The following is a 17494-nucleotide window of genomic DNA, read 5'->3' as shown; positions in this document are numbered from 1 at the left end:
AATAACTCACAGGGATGACAAAAAGTGCAGCTTAGGAAATACAGTTAATGGTGTTGTAACAGCACTGTATGGTAAGCATAGCATTACCCACTGAGTTGTATGCTTGAAATTAATATTAACATAGTGTGTCAACTATAGTTTAATCAAAATATAAAAACAGAAAACAGAAAACAAGGATAACTATAAGCAAAAATGTCAACACGTATTTAGAATTAATTCTAGGTAGGAGAATATGAATACTTCCCTTTAAAAAAATTTTGTTTACTGTTTTATTTATTTTTGAGAGAGAGCAAGAGCAAGCAGGGGAGGTGCAGCGAGAGAATCAGAAGCAGGCTCCAGGCTCTGAGCTGCCAGCACAGAGCCCAACGCGGGGCTCAAACTCATGGACCGTGAGATGACCTGAGCCGAAGTTGGATGCTCAACCAACTGAGCCACCCAGGCGCCCCATGAATACTTCCTTTATATATATATTACATGTATATTTATTTCCAAAAACAAAAATATTGCATCACTTATATACTATTAGTATCTTTACAGCTTACATATACAATAATCATTTAGTTGTAGTATGATCATGGAACTGTGGCTTTTTAAAAACTATTTCAATTTTTTCTGTCCCAGTATTGTCAATAAAAATTTATCTAGGGGTGCCAGGGTGGCTCAGTCAGTTAAGCATCTGACTCTTGATTTCAGCTCAGGTCATGATCTCACAGTTCATGAGTTCAAGCCACATGTCGGGCTCTGTGCTGGCAGCACAGAGCCTGCTTGAGATTCTCTCTATCCTCTTAAAATAAATAAATACACTTTAAAAAAGTTATCTAATATTACTACTTTTCCAATAATAGAAGATATACCAATAGTAAGTGTATGTGAAAACTAATATTCAACTCACACCACTGTTGTTTAACATAGTTTTGGAAGTCTTAACCTCAGCAATCAAACAAAATGAAACAAAAGGTATCCAAAGTGGCAAAGAAGAAATCAAAACTTTCACTTTTTGCAGATGACATGATACTCTACATAGAAAACCCAAAAGACTCCACCAAAAAACTGCCAGAACTGATCCATGAATTCAGCAAAGCCGCAGAATATAAAATCAATGTACAAGAACTGGTTGCATTTGTATACACCAATAATGAAGCAACATAAAAAGGTATCAAGAGGGGCGCCTGGGTGGCTCAGTCGGTTAAGTGTTTGACTTCTGCTCAGGTCATGATCTCGCAGTTTGTGAGTTCAAGCCCTATGTCTGGCTCTGTCTGACAGCTCAGAGCCTGGAGGCCGCTTGGGATTCTGTGTCTCCCTCTCTTTGCCCCTCCCTGACTCATGCTGTGTCTCTGTCTCTCTCAAAATAAATAATCATTTAAAAAAGAAAAAGATAATCAAGGAATCAATACCATTTACAATTGCACCAAAAACCATAAAATACCTAGGAATAAACCTAACCAAGGAAGTTAAAGATCTGTATGCTGAAAACTATAGAAAACTTATGAAAGAAATTGAAAAGGACACAAAGAAATGGAAAAACATTCCATGCTCATGGATTGGAAGAACAAATATTGTTAAAATGTCGATACTACCCAAAGCAATCTACACATTCAATGCAATCCTAATCAAAGTAGTACCAGCATTCTTAGAGCTAGAACAAACAAACCTAAATTTGTATGGAACCACAAAAGACCCGAATAGCCAAAGTAATGTTGAAAAAGAAAACCAAAGCTGGAAGCATCACAATCCTGGGCTTTAGCCCATACTACAAAGCTATAATCATCAAGACACCATGGTACTGGCACAAAAAAAGACACATAGACCAATGGACCAGAATGCAGAATTGGGCCCACATACAAATATATGGCCAACTAATCTCTGACAAAACAGGAAAGAGTATTCAGTGGAAAAAAGACACTCTCTTTAGCAAATGGTGCTGGGAGAACTGGACAGCAACATGCAAAAGAATGAAACTGACCACTTTCTTACACCATATACAAAAATAAACTCGAAATGGATGACAGACCTAAATGTGAGACAGGGAACAATAAAATCCTAGGGGAGAAAACAGGCAGCAACTCTTTGACCTTGGCCACAGCAAATGCCGGAAAGCAAGGAAAATAAAAGCAAAAATGAACTATTGGGACCTCATCAAGATAAGAAGCTTCTGCACTGCAAAGGAAAACAATCAGCAAAATTATAAGGCAACCAATGGAATGGGAGAAGATATTTGCAAATGACATATCAGATAAAGGGTCAGTATCTAAAATCTAGAAAGAACACCAAACTCAACATGTAAAAAAAAAAAAAAAAAAAAATAAGGAAGAAATGGGCAGAGGACATGAATAGACACTTTTCAAAAGAAGACATCCAGATGGCCAACAGCCACATGAAAAGACTCTCAACATCACTCATCATCAGGGAAATATAAATCAAAACCACACTGAGATACTACCTCACACTGGTCACAGTGGCTAAAATTAACAACTCAGGAAACTACAGAGGTTCGTAAGGATGTGGAAAAAGGGGAACCCTCTTGCACTGTCAGTAGCAATGCAAACTGGTATAGCCACTCTGGAAAACAGTGTGGAGGTTCCTCAAAAAATTAAAAATAGAATTACCCTATGACCCAGCAATAACAGTACTAAGAATTTATCCAAAGGATACAGGAGTGCTAATTCACAGGGGCACATGTACCCCAATGTTGATAGCAGTGCTGTCAATTATGGAAAGAGCCCAAATGTCCATCAACTGATGGATAAAGAAGATGTGGTATATGTAAACAATGGAATACGACTCAACAATGAAAAAGAATGAAATCTTGCCATTTGCAACAACATGGATGGAACTGGAGGGTATTATGCTAAGTGAAATAAGTCAGTCAGAGAAGACAAATATCATGTTTTCATTCATTGATATGTGGAATTTGAGAAACTTAACAGAAGACCATGGGGGAAGGGAAGGAAAAACAATAGTTACAAACAGAGAGGGAGGCAAACCATAAGACACTCTTACATAGAGTTTCTTCCCCAGAGAAGAAACTGAGGGTTGACTGGAGGTGGGGGAAGGTGGCGGAAAGGGGAAAATGGGTGATGGGCACTGAGGAGGGCATGTGTTGGGATGAGCGCTGGGTGTTGTATGTAAGTGATGAATCACGGGAATCTATTCTGAAAGCCAAGAGCACACTGTATACTCTATAAGTTAGCTAACTTGACAATAAATTATATTTTAAAAAAAGAAAAAAAAAAGAAAACTAATATTCAAAGATGAAATACCCAAATATAGTATAAAATGAATTTTAAAATTTAATACATCTCATTGAATCATCCAATCTAACTGAAATTGTTTACTTTTTTGTGAAAAATCATTGCCATTTTGAACCTTGTCCTGGGGGTGGTAGAGATACATTTATATGTACTTCAGAAATAGAAAATCTTTCCATAAGATGTATGGAAAGTAGACACAAAAATACCTTAAATATTACATACAAAGCTAAGCCTAGAAAAAAAGAAATAATGCAACTACTCATATAAATGACTGTTCCCTTCATCACATGAGCTCCTAAGTGCACAGCTGGAAAACATGAGAAAGCTTTCAGGAATCATACATGAAATGATTGCTATCCTCTGAGGTTTGCTCAAAGTAGTTCTGAGTCACGTAATTTAAATGCCTAAATTCACTACAAATATCTACAATGACAGTGAAGGGTTGAATTCACTTTATAACCCCGAGGTAAGTTTAAAGGTTTGTAACTGAGAATAAAGAAGATATTGTATCAGGTCAATTCCCTAGAGAATCCAGAGAAGGTTTTAAGTAGGAATTGTATTTATTTAAAAGACAGCATCACACCATAAAACATGAAAGTCTTCAGTTACAGGACCCTATCTTAGCAGACAAGGCTGGTTGTCTACACAACAGTCATTCATTCCCTCCTTCCCCTTCCCAGTAGAGCTTTCATTTTGTTTACCTGCAACAGAGGGATAACCCACCCCTAGCTATCTTAGGCCCATCATCACATTTTAGGATCTCTGGCCAAAAGCACTGCTTAAATGGTCCCATCAAAACAAACTGCAGGACTCTTCCTAGGAATGTTACGTGAATTACTACTGGTAGATACTCAATGCAGGGCCAAAAGAGGAACTTGTGTTAGGTTGGTATTAAAATCACAAAAGATAGATGAGATCAAGAAATTAGGTCATTTGCATGGTATTATTGAGCTGGTGGATAAGCAACTCTAAATTAAAGCCTACCCTATCTCTAGACTTTTAATTTCATGAGCCAGGGTGTAGTGAGTTTTAGTTATGTGAAAAATAAAGAGTCCTAACTAATACTAAGTTTAACCTCAGATAATCTACTGGGGGCAGGGAGGAAATCCACAGCTCACTTATTGACACAGTACTTAACAGTGAAGGGGGGTTCAGAATATGTTATAGTGGCATAAAAATTATTCCAAGATGAAAGCATCTGAGAATAGACTTTGTTTCTGCACTCTCTTATCTCCCTAAAAACAGAGGCTCCCAAAAGAACTAATTTGTTGTTAAATCCCCTCCCAGGGAGTTTCATAACCAAGGAAGTAAAAATTATCATATCCTCAATCTATTCTCTCAAGGGCTCATTAATCACTTGTAAAAGTCATTTGTTTTCCTGGAAGTACCCTTTCTCCCTCTCCCATTCCCCTACTAAGATAATACATAAGCCCCAAATTCTAATAGCCTCCTTGAGTCACATTTTTCTGTGAACCCAAAAATCTGTTCTCTTGCTAATAATCTGTTTATCAGTTTAACTAGCAGACTTCCAAACAATGAACCGAAGAAAGCAGAAAAAAAAAGTTTTTTCTCCCCCATAAAGTTAACTACTTTCAGATTAAGAAATCAAGTTTTGTCATAATCTTAAGTGACAGCAATAAAATTAGGACAAAGGACCTCTCCTTTCCCAGCCTTTATCAATATAATTACACTGCTTGCCTTCCTAAAATCTCCTCTTCCCAGACACAAAATCTTACAACACTCTAATCCCATAGCACCATTCAAAAATTGACACTAAAAAGTGGCTCCTGGGTGGCCCAACCGGTTAAGGGTCCAACTCTTAATTTGGCTTAAGTCATGATCCCAGGGTCGTGGGACTGAGCCCCGAGTTGAGATCAGGCTCCACGTTGGGAGTGGAGTCTGCTTAAGATTCTCTCTTTCCCTCTCTCTCTCTAAAAAAAAAAAAAAAAAAAAAAAAAAAAAAAATCTCCTAAAAAACTATTTTATACAATCACAGTAAAGTCTAAATTAACAGCTATGTATCAAGTGTTTCAGATAAAAGTAAATCTTAACCCTCAATAAGGAAGATGGAGCTGGAAGAAGCACATTAGGCTGTTAACACTGTTCATCTGAAGAGGGAAGAATGGTCACTTTTGCCTCTATACTTCTTCGTATAGTTTTGTTTCACTTGCTTTTGATTTTTTGGGGTTTTTTTGAGAGAGAGAAAGAGAAGGAGATGGAGTGAATGGGACAGAATCCTATGCAGTCTTCATGCCTAGTGCAGAGCCCTAATCAGGGCTTGATCTCACAACTCTGAGATCATGACCTGGGCCGAAATCAAGACTTGGACACTTAACCGACTGAGCCACCCAGGCGCGCCCCGTTCCACTTGTCTAACAGATGTGTTATCTTTATTAAGTAGAAAAGCTTCAAATAAAGAAAATACTTTAAAGATTTACATCTTGGTATTTTGGTACATCATCATTTGTGAGGGAATGTTTTGGCTTATTTGCTGTCAAGCAGCTATGTATCTCAAGGGCTGGACCGATGCAGTCAGAATATTGTATGAAGGGAGGGAAGGAGAGCAAGAAAGAGGAGAGGGAGGGAGAGAGGGAATAAATCAAAAGGCAAAATATGAACCAAAAGTATCCAACATTTAAAAAAATTTTTTTAAATAACATTTATTCATTTTTGAGAGACAGAGAGACAGAGCACAATCAGCAGAGGGACAGAGAGAGAGGGAGACACAGAATCCAAAGCAGGCTCCAGGCTCTGAGCTGTCAGCACAGAGCCTGACGTGGGGCTCAAACTCACAGACAGCAAGATCATGGCCTGAGCTAAAGTCAGATGCTCAACTGAATGAGCCACCCAGGTGCCCCAAAAGTATCCAACATTTTATCATCCTGCTGCTTCTTGTAATTATCATAGTAGTGGCTCACATCTTGAGTATAAGGAAAACAAACAGCTCATTGCCGGAGACAGCTTTTAAAACTGTCCAAGAGCAGGAGAGGAAGACAGGTCCTAAAAGGCAGGCCTCCACATCTACTGGACAGGCTGTCAGTGTGATGACTCAGATAAAAAGATAGCTGCACAGGGTTTTCAATAGAAGATCTGTACTTTGACAGAGGGGCTACAAATTTTAAGAAACTCGAACATTCTCAATTTATATACACCAACTTTTGGCCAGATAATGCCCAGTGATTGCCCAAGAGCGCAGCCTTTGAAGTAGGATGCAAATTGGTGAACGGAAATCGCACACTTATCTCACTTTGAGATGAGATCACACTCCTAATTTGTTAGGAGTAATTTATTTTATTAGCAAGTAGTTCTCAAAGTGTGATCCCCAGACAGGCAGCATCATTTGGGTACATGTTAGAAATGCAAATTTTCAGAAATGCAAACTGATGTAGCTACTCTGAAGAACTGTATAGGTTCCTCCAAAAAAAAATAGAGCTGCCCTACCTACGACCCAGCAATTGCACTACTAGACATTTACTCAAAGGACACAAAAATGCTGATTCAAAGGGGCACATGCATCCCAATTTTATAATAGCACTATTAACAATAACCAAATTATGGAAAGAGCCCCAATGTCCATTGACTGATGATGGTTAAAGAAGATGTGATATGTGGGGCGCCTGGGTGGCGCAGTCGGTTAAGCGTCCGACTTCAGCCAGGTCACGATCTCGCGGTCCGTGAGTTCGAGCCCCGTGTCAGGCTCTGGGCTGATGGCTCAGAGCCTGGAGCCTGTTTCCGATTCTGTGTCTCCCTCTCTCTCTGCCCCTCCCCCGTTCATGTTCTGTCTCTCTCTGTCCCAAAAATAAATAAAAAACGTTGAAAAAAAAAAATTAAAAAAAAAGAAGATGTGATATGTATATACACTAGAGTATTACTCAGCCATAAAAAAAAAATGAAATCTTGGGGCACCTGGTATCTCACTTGGTTAAGCATCCAACTTCAGCTCAGGTCATGATCTCACGGTTCGTGAGTTCGAGCCCTGCATCAGGCCCTGTTGCTGACAGCTCAAAGCCTAGAGCCTACTTCAGATTGTGTCTCCCTCTCTCTCTCTGCCCCTCCCCTTCTCACTCTCTCTTTCTCTCAAAAATAAACATTAAAAATATTTTTTTTAAAGAATGAAAATCTTCCATTTGCAACAATGTGGATGGAACTGGAGTGTATTATGCTAAGCAAAGTAAGTCAGTCAGAGAAAGACAAATATCATAGGATTTCACTCATATGTGGAATTTAAGAAACAAAACAGATGAACACAACAGTAGGAAACAAGAAAAACAAAATAAAAGCAGAGAAGGAGGCCAACCATAAGAGACTATTAAATACAGAGAACAAACTGAGGGTGGCTGGAGGGATGTTGGGGGGCGGGGGGAGGGATGAGCTAAATGAATGATAGGCATTAAGGAGGGCACCTGTTGGGATGAGCACTGGGTGATATATGTAAGTGACAAATCACTAAATTCTACTCCTGAAACCATTACTACACTTTATGTTAACTAACTTGTATTTAAAAAGAAAACGAAAAAGAAAGGAAAAAAAGAAAAAGAGAAAGAAAAAGAAAAATGAGAAATGTGAATTTTTCACCCCACCTCAGACCAAAAGAATCTGATTCTGGGGATGAAGCTCAGCAACCTGTTTCAACAAACCCACCAAGTGGTTCTGATACATGCTTAAGCTTGAGACCCACAATATTAAAGCATGGCAACTTTTAGAAGAATAAAGCTGGCCACAAAGGGCAAAATCAATGGCAGCAATTCATCAGAGCTAAGCTGTGGTGACAATGAGGGGCTCTAGATTCCTGCCTCCCCACATCCCTAAGCTAGTAAGAGTTTTTGTTAACCTCCAAGAACTATGCCTCTACAAGCTTTCATTTAAACATCATTTACAAATATCCAACCCCACCCAATCACCGGGAAGGCCACATCTTCCGCTTGGGAGGCAGTGGTATTTCGGGATTAGATGTTTCTCAGCAGTATTTCTGCCTCCCATTGATCTGAAAGTTGCACACCTTAAATCATTCCACTCATAGCAACATACAGAGGTAACAATAGCTAAAATGCAAGTTTTCCCAAATGAGGGGTGAACAATGCAAGTCTTTTGGCTGTTTAGGCCCATCACTGACAAAACAGTCCCAGAAAAGTGAAGCATTTACACCTATATATACATATTCATGTACTTCTAAAATCCAAAGAACACAGAGTAAATGAGGTTTAACTTCTTTAAACCTCAGTTAAGAATTCAATAAAAACAAAATAAATCGACATCACATGGGACAAACAACTCAAATCTAGTTATTAAGAATGCAAAGAATCTAACAATTTGCAAACCGAACTGTTACCTTAATATGAATAATATCAGAGCACATATTCCCTGCATGATCATTTTTGACAGGAAATTTAGTGTAGAAAATATTTTAAATATTATTTTTAATGTCACAAAATTGGAAAACACTACATTCAGTGGCCCCATAATAAATTTGTTCTATAAACAAACTTTTAACAGTAAAAATTACCATTTCATAAATTTTGCTTTCAAATTCATTTTCATAAAAGGTATCTTCAACTACTTCAAAAACTATTCCTATTTTATATTTATATATATAAATTACTATTTAACATTGTTAAAGACCCGAGGTACAGGTCACTTATACCTCAACCAATTAGAAATTTGGAACTAAACAGTACTTAAACTACAGTTAACTTTTTAGTTATATCAACAGCTACTTAGGAGACACACGTATAATCTAACCTCTTCTCCCAAAGACTTTCCTACATGGAAAATAAACAAAAGAGAAGTTGCCTTCTCTTATGTTCCACATCTACATTTATCCTCTTCTCTTTTCCAGAGACTATCTCCCTTCTCTCTTGAAATTAAAGCAAAATTTAGATTGCATATGTGAAATCTTTTATTTGTGAGATTTCCTCTAACAAAGCCAGTTGTGCCCAATATTCATTGCCTCTGTTAATCTTTCTTCATCCACTAAAACAATTCTTAAAAAAAAATAAAAACAAAAACAAACTTTCCTCATCACTTAATCTTACATCCACTGTCTCAAAGGTGCCTTACAAGGGCACCTGGGTGGCTCAGTCAGTAGGCATCTGACTTTCGGCTCAGGTCATGATCTCACAGCTTGTGAGTTTCGAGCCCTGCATCAGGCTCTGTGCTGACAGCTCAGAGCCTGGAGCTTGCTTTGGATTCTGTGTCTCCCTCTCTCTCTCTCTCTGCCCCTCACCCGCTCACAATCTGTCTCTCTCTCCCTCAAAAAGAAACAAACATTAAAAAAAAAAAGAGTACATTACATACCTGATCCATATCTAATGTTGTTTCTATCATTTCCTGAAACTTGGAGAAATCAGAACGAAGATCAATAAAAGGAGTCACAAAAACTGCCAAGAGTAATCTCTGGTGTTTTCCTAAAAGAAAGCAAAAAATAATAAAACGTTCTTATCTAAAAATTTTTTTAATGTTTATTTATTTTTGAGAAAAAGAGAGAGGGAGACACAGAAGGCAAAGCAGGCTCTAGGCTAAGCTGTCAGCAGAGCCCAACACAGGGCTAGAACCCACGAACCACGAAATCATGACCCGAGCTGAAGTCAGATGGCTAACCGAATGAGCCACCCAGGCGCCTGAAAATGGTCCCATTTTTAAAAATTCGTGTAAGATAACAAACAGCATTTGATCCAAAAAGCGCAAATAGTGCAGCGGGTCTCCAAAGTTACTATTTACTCCTGTAAATTTAAGTCAAATGTGTTAAGTATTTATTTTATAGAAAGGGAAATGATCTGGCTCTCTAAGCTTCCTACTAATAAAACACTACCTTCCCTGCCTGTCTGTAATCTCCTTCATCAAGAGCACTAGAGATGCATAAACATGACATTAATTACAACTAAATGAATTGCATTTCTTCGTAGATTTAATAACCCAAAGTCAAAATCATTAAAATAAAATGTCTCTAACTTACCTTATATCCCTAATTTCCATTAATAATACAGTGTTCCAATTAACAGAGGTTAAATCAGGTCAAGTATTTTCACTGGCACTTTACTTGATGCTATTTAAGAGCACATGCTGGGGAATTACAGAAGGAGTAAGTGAAGCAACAAAGTGTATAGTGTGAAAGGCCTGAGTACAGACCTGGGTGCCAATCCCAACTCTGTTATCTCCTGGCTCTGTGATCTACGGCATGTTCTCTGAACCCCTTTCCCTTACCTATTACGATAGGATTAATGACAATAGCTACCCAGAAGAGGAATGAATGAGATAAGGCTACACAACACTTAACATAATGCTTGACACTTAACAGAAGCCCAGCTATAGTTACCATGTATTATAATTGGTTACCTTGCAAGGATTTTTTTTCTCTGATCTCCAATAAATTCTTTTACAAGAATTCTGCAAGTGATCTCTAGCATACCGCATTTTGCTTCAACCTATTCTGGAAATATCAGTAGCTCTTGATTGAGAAAATGATGAAAAGCTACTATGAAGTCAGCAAAATTGTTTTAAGAATTCATGTTTTATTAATCACAACAGCATCTACACACATTTAGAAAATAGTACCTATGTGTGAAACATTATTTAGACAGTCTATAACCAACACTTTGCCCACATAATGTCTGTTGTGCTTCAACGCCTGGTTCTTTATTCTGAATTAGCTCATATGCTATTGGTAAATAGGGGAATGATGGAAGCAAAGTGTGGAGGTGGCACTGGTTCACAAATGATTCTTTTTCCCATCCCATTAATGTTTTGAAGTGATCAAGGCAAGCGTCACACAATGGAAGAGTAAACTTAGCAACCTATGAAGACCTCAGAGTAGCTGGCTTAATGGCCAGTGTACTTGTCATTATGCTAAGATACACAGAAAAGCAGAGAATACACGAGAAGCACAAAAACATCTGCTGGTGTTTACTAGAATTTTTATTAATTCTTTACCCTGGTTCAGATTTTTAACTTTTGTGAAAATGACCTTTATTAGAAGCAAATGCCCTCACGGGGCATCTCAAAGGAGGTAACAAGAACCCTAGACTTTAAGGCTGCAAAGAGTCACATGATGCTGCTGCTGGGTACAAATGCAATGGAGACTTCTGTAGGCAACTGTTTTATTAAAGTTTACTACTGCTTCTGTTAACAATTTTTTTATGTTTATTTATTTGAAAGCATTCATGTGCACAAATAGGGGAGGGGCAGAGACGGGGAGAGGGAGAATGACAAACAGGCTCCATGCTGTCACTGCAGAGCCTGATGCGGGGCTCGATCCCATGAACCACAAGGTCATGAGCTGAGCCCAATTCAAGAGTTGGACGCTTAACCAACTGAGCCACCCAGATGCCCAATTAGTAATATTAAAATTTTTTTCATGTATCTTGAGGTCCACCTTAACTCTATTTTTTCTATAAGTTCTGCTATGTTTTCTAATACGACTTTGAAATAAAATATGCCAAGAATAAACATGTGGTATTATTACAGAAATATCTGTATAAACTTCAGAACCTGTCATCCTCAACATGTCCTCTAGTCCCTCAAGCATATAGGCCCACCTTACTGCAGCTCTTCTCAGAGTCAATAGGCCCCTTCTGAGCTCACTGGCTCCCTATCCTGCAAACTTTCACTAACATCTTGAATTCTTTCCCCTACCTATATTTTGTACTAAGCCCCAGGCACTGATTTCCAACTGAGTTTTTTTTTCCCCCCAATTGGTTATGTTTTAACTAAATTAATTAAATTTACTAAGCTATAATTCACACAGCAAGCAATTCTCCATTTTAAAGGGTACAATCAGTGGTTTTTATTTATTCACGGATTTGTGGGACCACTGCCAATTGATTTTTGAACTCTGTCACTGCCCTCCAAAACACTGGGAACCCATACCCATTAGCAGTAACTTTCAGTTCCCCTCCAACCTCCTGCCACTCCTCCAAGTCCAGGCAATCCACTTTTGGCATATAGATTTGCCTATTCTGGCTATTTCACATAAATGGATATGATATTGTGACTGCCTTTTTTTCAGTTAGTTTTCAAGGTTCATCCATGCTGCACCATGCATCAGTACTTCATTCCTTTTTATTGACAAATATATTCCATTACATAAAAATAGCACATTTTATTTATCCATTCATCTAGTGATGGGCATCAATTGGTTTTTTATAAACTCCATTTTTCACTAGTTACCAGTCTAGAAAGCCCTATACAATATTCTAGGGTCTTAACACAAGGACTACAGACCCTTGAAATAAAATACTACATAAACATAGAAAAGAAATAAATTCCACCTTTATTTTCTCTAACCTCTAACTGGAATCTGGCATTAACTTTCATTACTAATGTAGGCAATAAACCACCATTAAGATGTTAGAACTTCACTCCAATCATGTTATTTAATGCATTAATAAAAAGGACTTATTTCTTTATCAAGAATTTGTTTTAGGGGTGCCTAGGTGGCTCAGCTGGTTAAGCAACTGACTCTTGATTTTGGCTTGCGTCATTATCTCATGGATTAAACCCTGCATCTGGCTCTGCACCGATAGCACACAGCCTGCTTGGGATTCTCTCCCTCCCTCTCTGCCCCCTCCTCACTAGTACATGCTCTCTCTCTTACTCTAGCTCTCAAATTAAAGTTAAAAATTTTTGTTTTATATCTGGATGACAATATTTCAATATAACTGGGTTTCTTTTGCAACTCTATGTGTTTCATTTAATGCATTTAAAAACATTATTCTGAAGAAGGGTTCATAGGCTTTATTTAGGGTCCATAGCACAAAAAAATTAAAAACCTCAGCTAGATCTTACCTCTCTGGCATCTAATCCTAACATGGCCCTCATTCTCTATCTCTATGCTTGACCACTCTAGCTCTCCTTCACTCCATCAACAATTCAAGCCTTAGACACTTGTACTGGCTGGTCCCACTAGCCTCCCCCTATATCTTACCAGCTGGCAACTTCTCATCATACAAGTTCCACCTTAGAAGCAATTCGAGAGGTTATCCTTGACCAAAAGACCTAGTGTTTCCCCTGGCCCCAGCCAAGTCACTCTATCCTATCAATATATTATGCTTTCTTTATTGTATTATTACTATTTAAATTCTTGCTCATTGATTTATTGTCTATCTCCCTCTAATCTTCCACTATTACTGACCCTCCATAAGAACAGGGATCTTATCTGCCATATCTACTATTGTACCTCCTAGGATAAGGCCTGGCACAAATTAACCATCTGTTGAACGACTTACTGAAGGAAGGAAGCAAGGGCCTGATAAGGCAATCAATCACTGGTTGGTTATTGATTTATTTATTTAGACTGAGTGAGCACGGGAGGGGCAGAAAGAGGGAGAGAGAGAATCCCAAGCAGGCTCTGCACTGACAGCACAGAACCCCACAAGGGGCTCAAACTCACAAACCACAAGATTACGACCTGAGCCGAAAACAAGAGTCAGACGCTTAACCAACTGAGACACCTAGGTGCCCCTGGTCTTTAGTTTTGATACACACAACACTCATCTAGCAAGGATACCAGAGATGACACAAAGAAGTAACTGTTAGCTTCGTAAGTACATCAAAATGTGAAATATCTAAGTAATTACATCATTAAATAATTTCTGTAGGAACACTAGATTTGCTGTCAGCCACCAAAAGATTTTAATTTCTTGGAGTTGCTGACACCATACACAAAAATAAACTCAAAATGGATTAAAGACCTAACTGTGAGACATGAAACAAGAAAATTCCTAGAAGAAAACGGAGGCAGTAATTTGTGACATTGGCCGTAGCAACTTTTTCCTAGATATGTCTCCTAAGACAAGGAAACAAAAGCAAAAATCAATTATAAGGACTATACCAAAATAAAAAGCTTTTGCAGTGAAGAAAACCATCAACAAAACAAAATGGCAACCTACTGAATGAGACAAAATATTTGCAAATGATATATTCGTTAAGGGAATAATATCCAAAATATATAAAGAACTTACACAACTCAAGACCAAATAAACAATCAGATTAAACTGGACAGAGGATCTGAATAGACATTTTTCCAAAGGAGACAGATGGTCAAGAGACACATGAAATGATACTCAACATTATTAATCATCAGGGAAATACAAATCAAAACCACAATGAGAAATCACCTTACACCTGCTGAATAGCTAGAATAAAAAAGATAAAAAATAAATGTTAGCAAGGATATGGAGAAAAAGGAATCTTCATGCATTATCGGTGGGAATGCAAACTGGTGCAGCCACTGTGGAAAACAGTATGGAGGTTCCTTAAAAAATTAAAAACAAATATTGTATGGTTCAGTAATTCCACTACTGGTCATTTTTTACCCAAAGAAAACGAAAACACTAATTTGAAAAGATATACCCATCCCTATGTTTACTGCAACATTATTTTAAGTTTTATTTATTTATTTTTGAGAGAGAGAGAGAGAGAGAGCGCAAGCACACAGCAGGGGAGGGGCAGAGAAAAAGAGAGAGAAAAGGAGATACAGAATCTGAAGCAGGGTCCTGGCTCCCAGCTGTCAGCACCAAGCCCGATGCAGGGCCTGAATGCACAAATTTGAGATCATGATGTGAGCCGAAGGCCACTCAACCGACTTGAGCAACCCAGGCACCCGTACAGCATTATTTACAATAGCCAAGATATGGAAGCAATGTTAAGTGTCCACTGATAGATGAATGAATCAAGATGTGGTATGTATGTACACACACACACAAATACACACACACACACACGCACACACACACTGGAGTATCAGTCGTAAAAAAAAAAAGGGGGATGAGAGCTTGCCATTTGTGACAACACGGATGGATCTAGAGGGTATCATGTTAAGTGAAATAAGTCAGACTGAGAAAAACAAGTATTTTATGATTTCACTTATATTTGGGATCTAAAAAACAAAACAAACAAATAAGCAAAAAGGAGAAACAGACGCATAAATACAGAAAACTGATAGCTGCCAGAAGGATAAGGGGTAGAGAAATGGGTAAAATGGGTGAAGGGGATTAGGAGATACAGGCTTCCAGTTATGGAATGTATAAGTCACAGGGATGAAATGTACAGCATACGGAATATAGTAGACAGTATTATAATAGTATTTACGGTGACAGGCGGCAGCTACACTTTTGAGTATAGCATAACGAGTTGTTGAATTACTATGCTGTATACCTGAAACTCATGTAACATTGTGTCAACTATACTCAAAAAAATTTTAAGTGAAATAAAGACTATCTAATCTCAAGTTAAATGAGCAAATAACACTAAAAATCAAAACAAACTACAGGACAGTTCTGGACAGCACATAGGAGGTACCTCCTTACACATGCCCTTGTGACACTATCCTCAGATCCATGCCTGGCCCTAGTCACAGGTCAGCTAAATCAGACTGTTCAAATAGTCCATGACTGAGAAACTCAACCTAAAATCTATATTAATTATGAAGTTGGCCTATTCTATTAAATATTTTGGTAAATGGTAATAAAAAGACCTGAGTTTTAATTAACAAAGATTTAAACAATTTATTCTATGCCTACATTTCCTTGACTAATTGTACACAAATTCTTTGTATTATCAATTCTAAACTAAAAGTTTTATTAACATAATTAAACTTTATCTGATCCCTTTAATAGATTTATGAAATAGATTTAAAAGTCCAGGTAAGTGGAACAAATACTAGTAAGACACTGCTAATGAAAGTTTAAGTATTCACACAAATATGAGGCTGGAGCCAATAAATTACCAAATTAAACAAAAAAGCCAAGCGCAGGTGAATCATGGTAAAATGTCTAAGTAATCAGATAGCTCTGAATGACGACCTCTGGCACATGGCCATTCCCGCTCTTCTTTCACTGCCATCAGCACTGGTCAGCACTCTACAGTACGGGCCTCTCATCCTTCCTCATGCCCCACCCCCTTCCTTCACTCATCTTCTCTTGTCAGCTTCTCCAGCCACGTCATCCCTTTTGGTTAAGCACAGCCACCTGTCTCAGTCCCCCCACATGCAAGTAATACCTTCTCTGACGCCATCCTCATTCTCCTTTATGACTACTGTCATTTTGACAAAATAGTACTTTTCTATATTGACTTTTTCTTCTGATTTCATGTATTATTTATGAGTATCATTTTATACTTGTGCTAGTCCCTGTGAGATCAAAAGAAACCTATTGGTCTCTGCCCCCAGTTCCTGGCACAGAGCTCCTATAAACCTTGTAATTTCCTAAGTGTTTTTTTTTTTTTTAATATTTGTTTATTTTTGAGAGAGAAAGAGAGCAGGTGATCACGGGACAGAGAGAAGGGAGACAGAGAATCTCATTTGGGGCTCGAACTCACAAACCATGAGATCATGACATGGGGCAAAATCAAGAGTCAGACACTTAACCAATGGAATCACCCAGGAGCCCCCATAATTTCCTAAGTGTTAAGAGCACTAGGAGCATCTCTTGTTCTAAAAGGGTGACTCTAGGGGCACCTATCAGGGTCATGAGTTTGAGCCTCACATTGGGGTAAAGTTTACATACATACATACATACATACATACATAAATAAAGGTGGGCTCCTGGATGAGGGCTGGTTACCAGACAGACCAAACCATGACTAGAAGCTCTAGATGTTCATCTGTATCCTCTAATGAAACTGGTAAATATGGTTCCCTGATTTCTGTGAGCTGCTCTAGCAAATTGGGAGCCCCTGGGTGGCTCGGTCAGTTAAGTGTCTGACTTTGGCCCAGGTCATGATCTCACAGTTCATGAGTTCAAGCCCTACACCAGGCTCCCTTCTGTCAGAGGGAGCCTACTTTGGGTCCTCTGTCTCCCTCTCTCTGCCCCTTGCACACTCGTACTCACTCTCTCAAAAATAAATGAACATTGAAAAAAAAAAATCCAAGGAGGTTATCACAGGAATCTTCAATCTATAGTCAGTTGGTCTGGTGTCTTGTGGGACTATGCCCTTAACCTTGGAATCTGGTGTTATTTCCAGGGAGACGATATCAGAGCTGAGTTACACTGTAGGACACCCAGCTGGTGTCAAAGAAAATTGTTTGGCGTGGAGGGAAAAGTTCCAAACATCTGGTGACTAGAAGTGTAGTGTTCTGTATGAGAGCAAAGGAGAGATACAGGAAAAAGACTCACAGGAGAAAAACTGAGTTTTCCTTTACAGTCCCAACTTCATAAGATTATTTTTCCTTTCTCTCACCCATCACTTATTATAGCAATTTTCTCATTTAATCTTTTGGTATATATTCTTGGGCTAAGAGTCATATTACC

General features: G+C 38.4%; 1 protein-coding gene across 2 annotated transcripts in view; it reads right to left on the bottom strand.

The window, feature by feature from the left end:
- Window positions 1-17494, bottom strand: part of MSH2 (mutS homolog 2) — an 81164-nt gene that overhangs the window by 24034 nt on the left and 39636 nt on the right. For both annotated transcript variants that reach the window (XM_019415390.2, XM_053890670.1), the window contains one exon: window positions 9546-9655. In XM_019415390.2, the coding sequence (XP_019270935.2) occupies window positions 9546-9655 (110 nt within the window). The remainder of the gene's footprint in view (window positions 1-9545; window positions 9656-17494) is intronic.

Source organism: Panthera pardus, unplaced genomic scaffold (assembly GCF_024362965.1).
Source record: "Panthera pardus isolate Hobbes unplaced genomic scaffold, ASM2436296v1 HiC_scaffold_25, whole genome shotgun sequence".
Taxonomy (NCBI): domain Eukaryota; kingdom Metazoa; phylum Chordata; class Mammalia; order Carnivora; family Felidae; genus Panthera; species Panthera pardus.
Note: the sequence above shows the minus strand (reverse complement) of the source record. Positions and strands in the feature narration are given on the sequence as shown.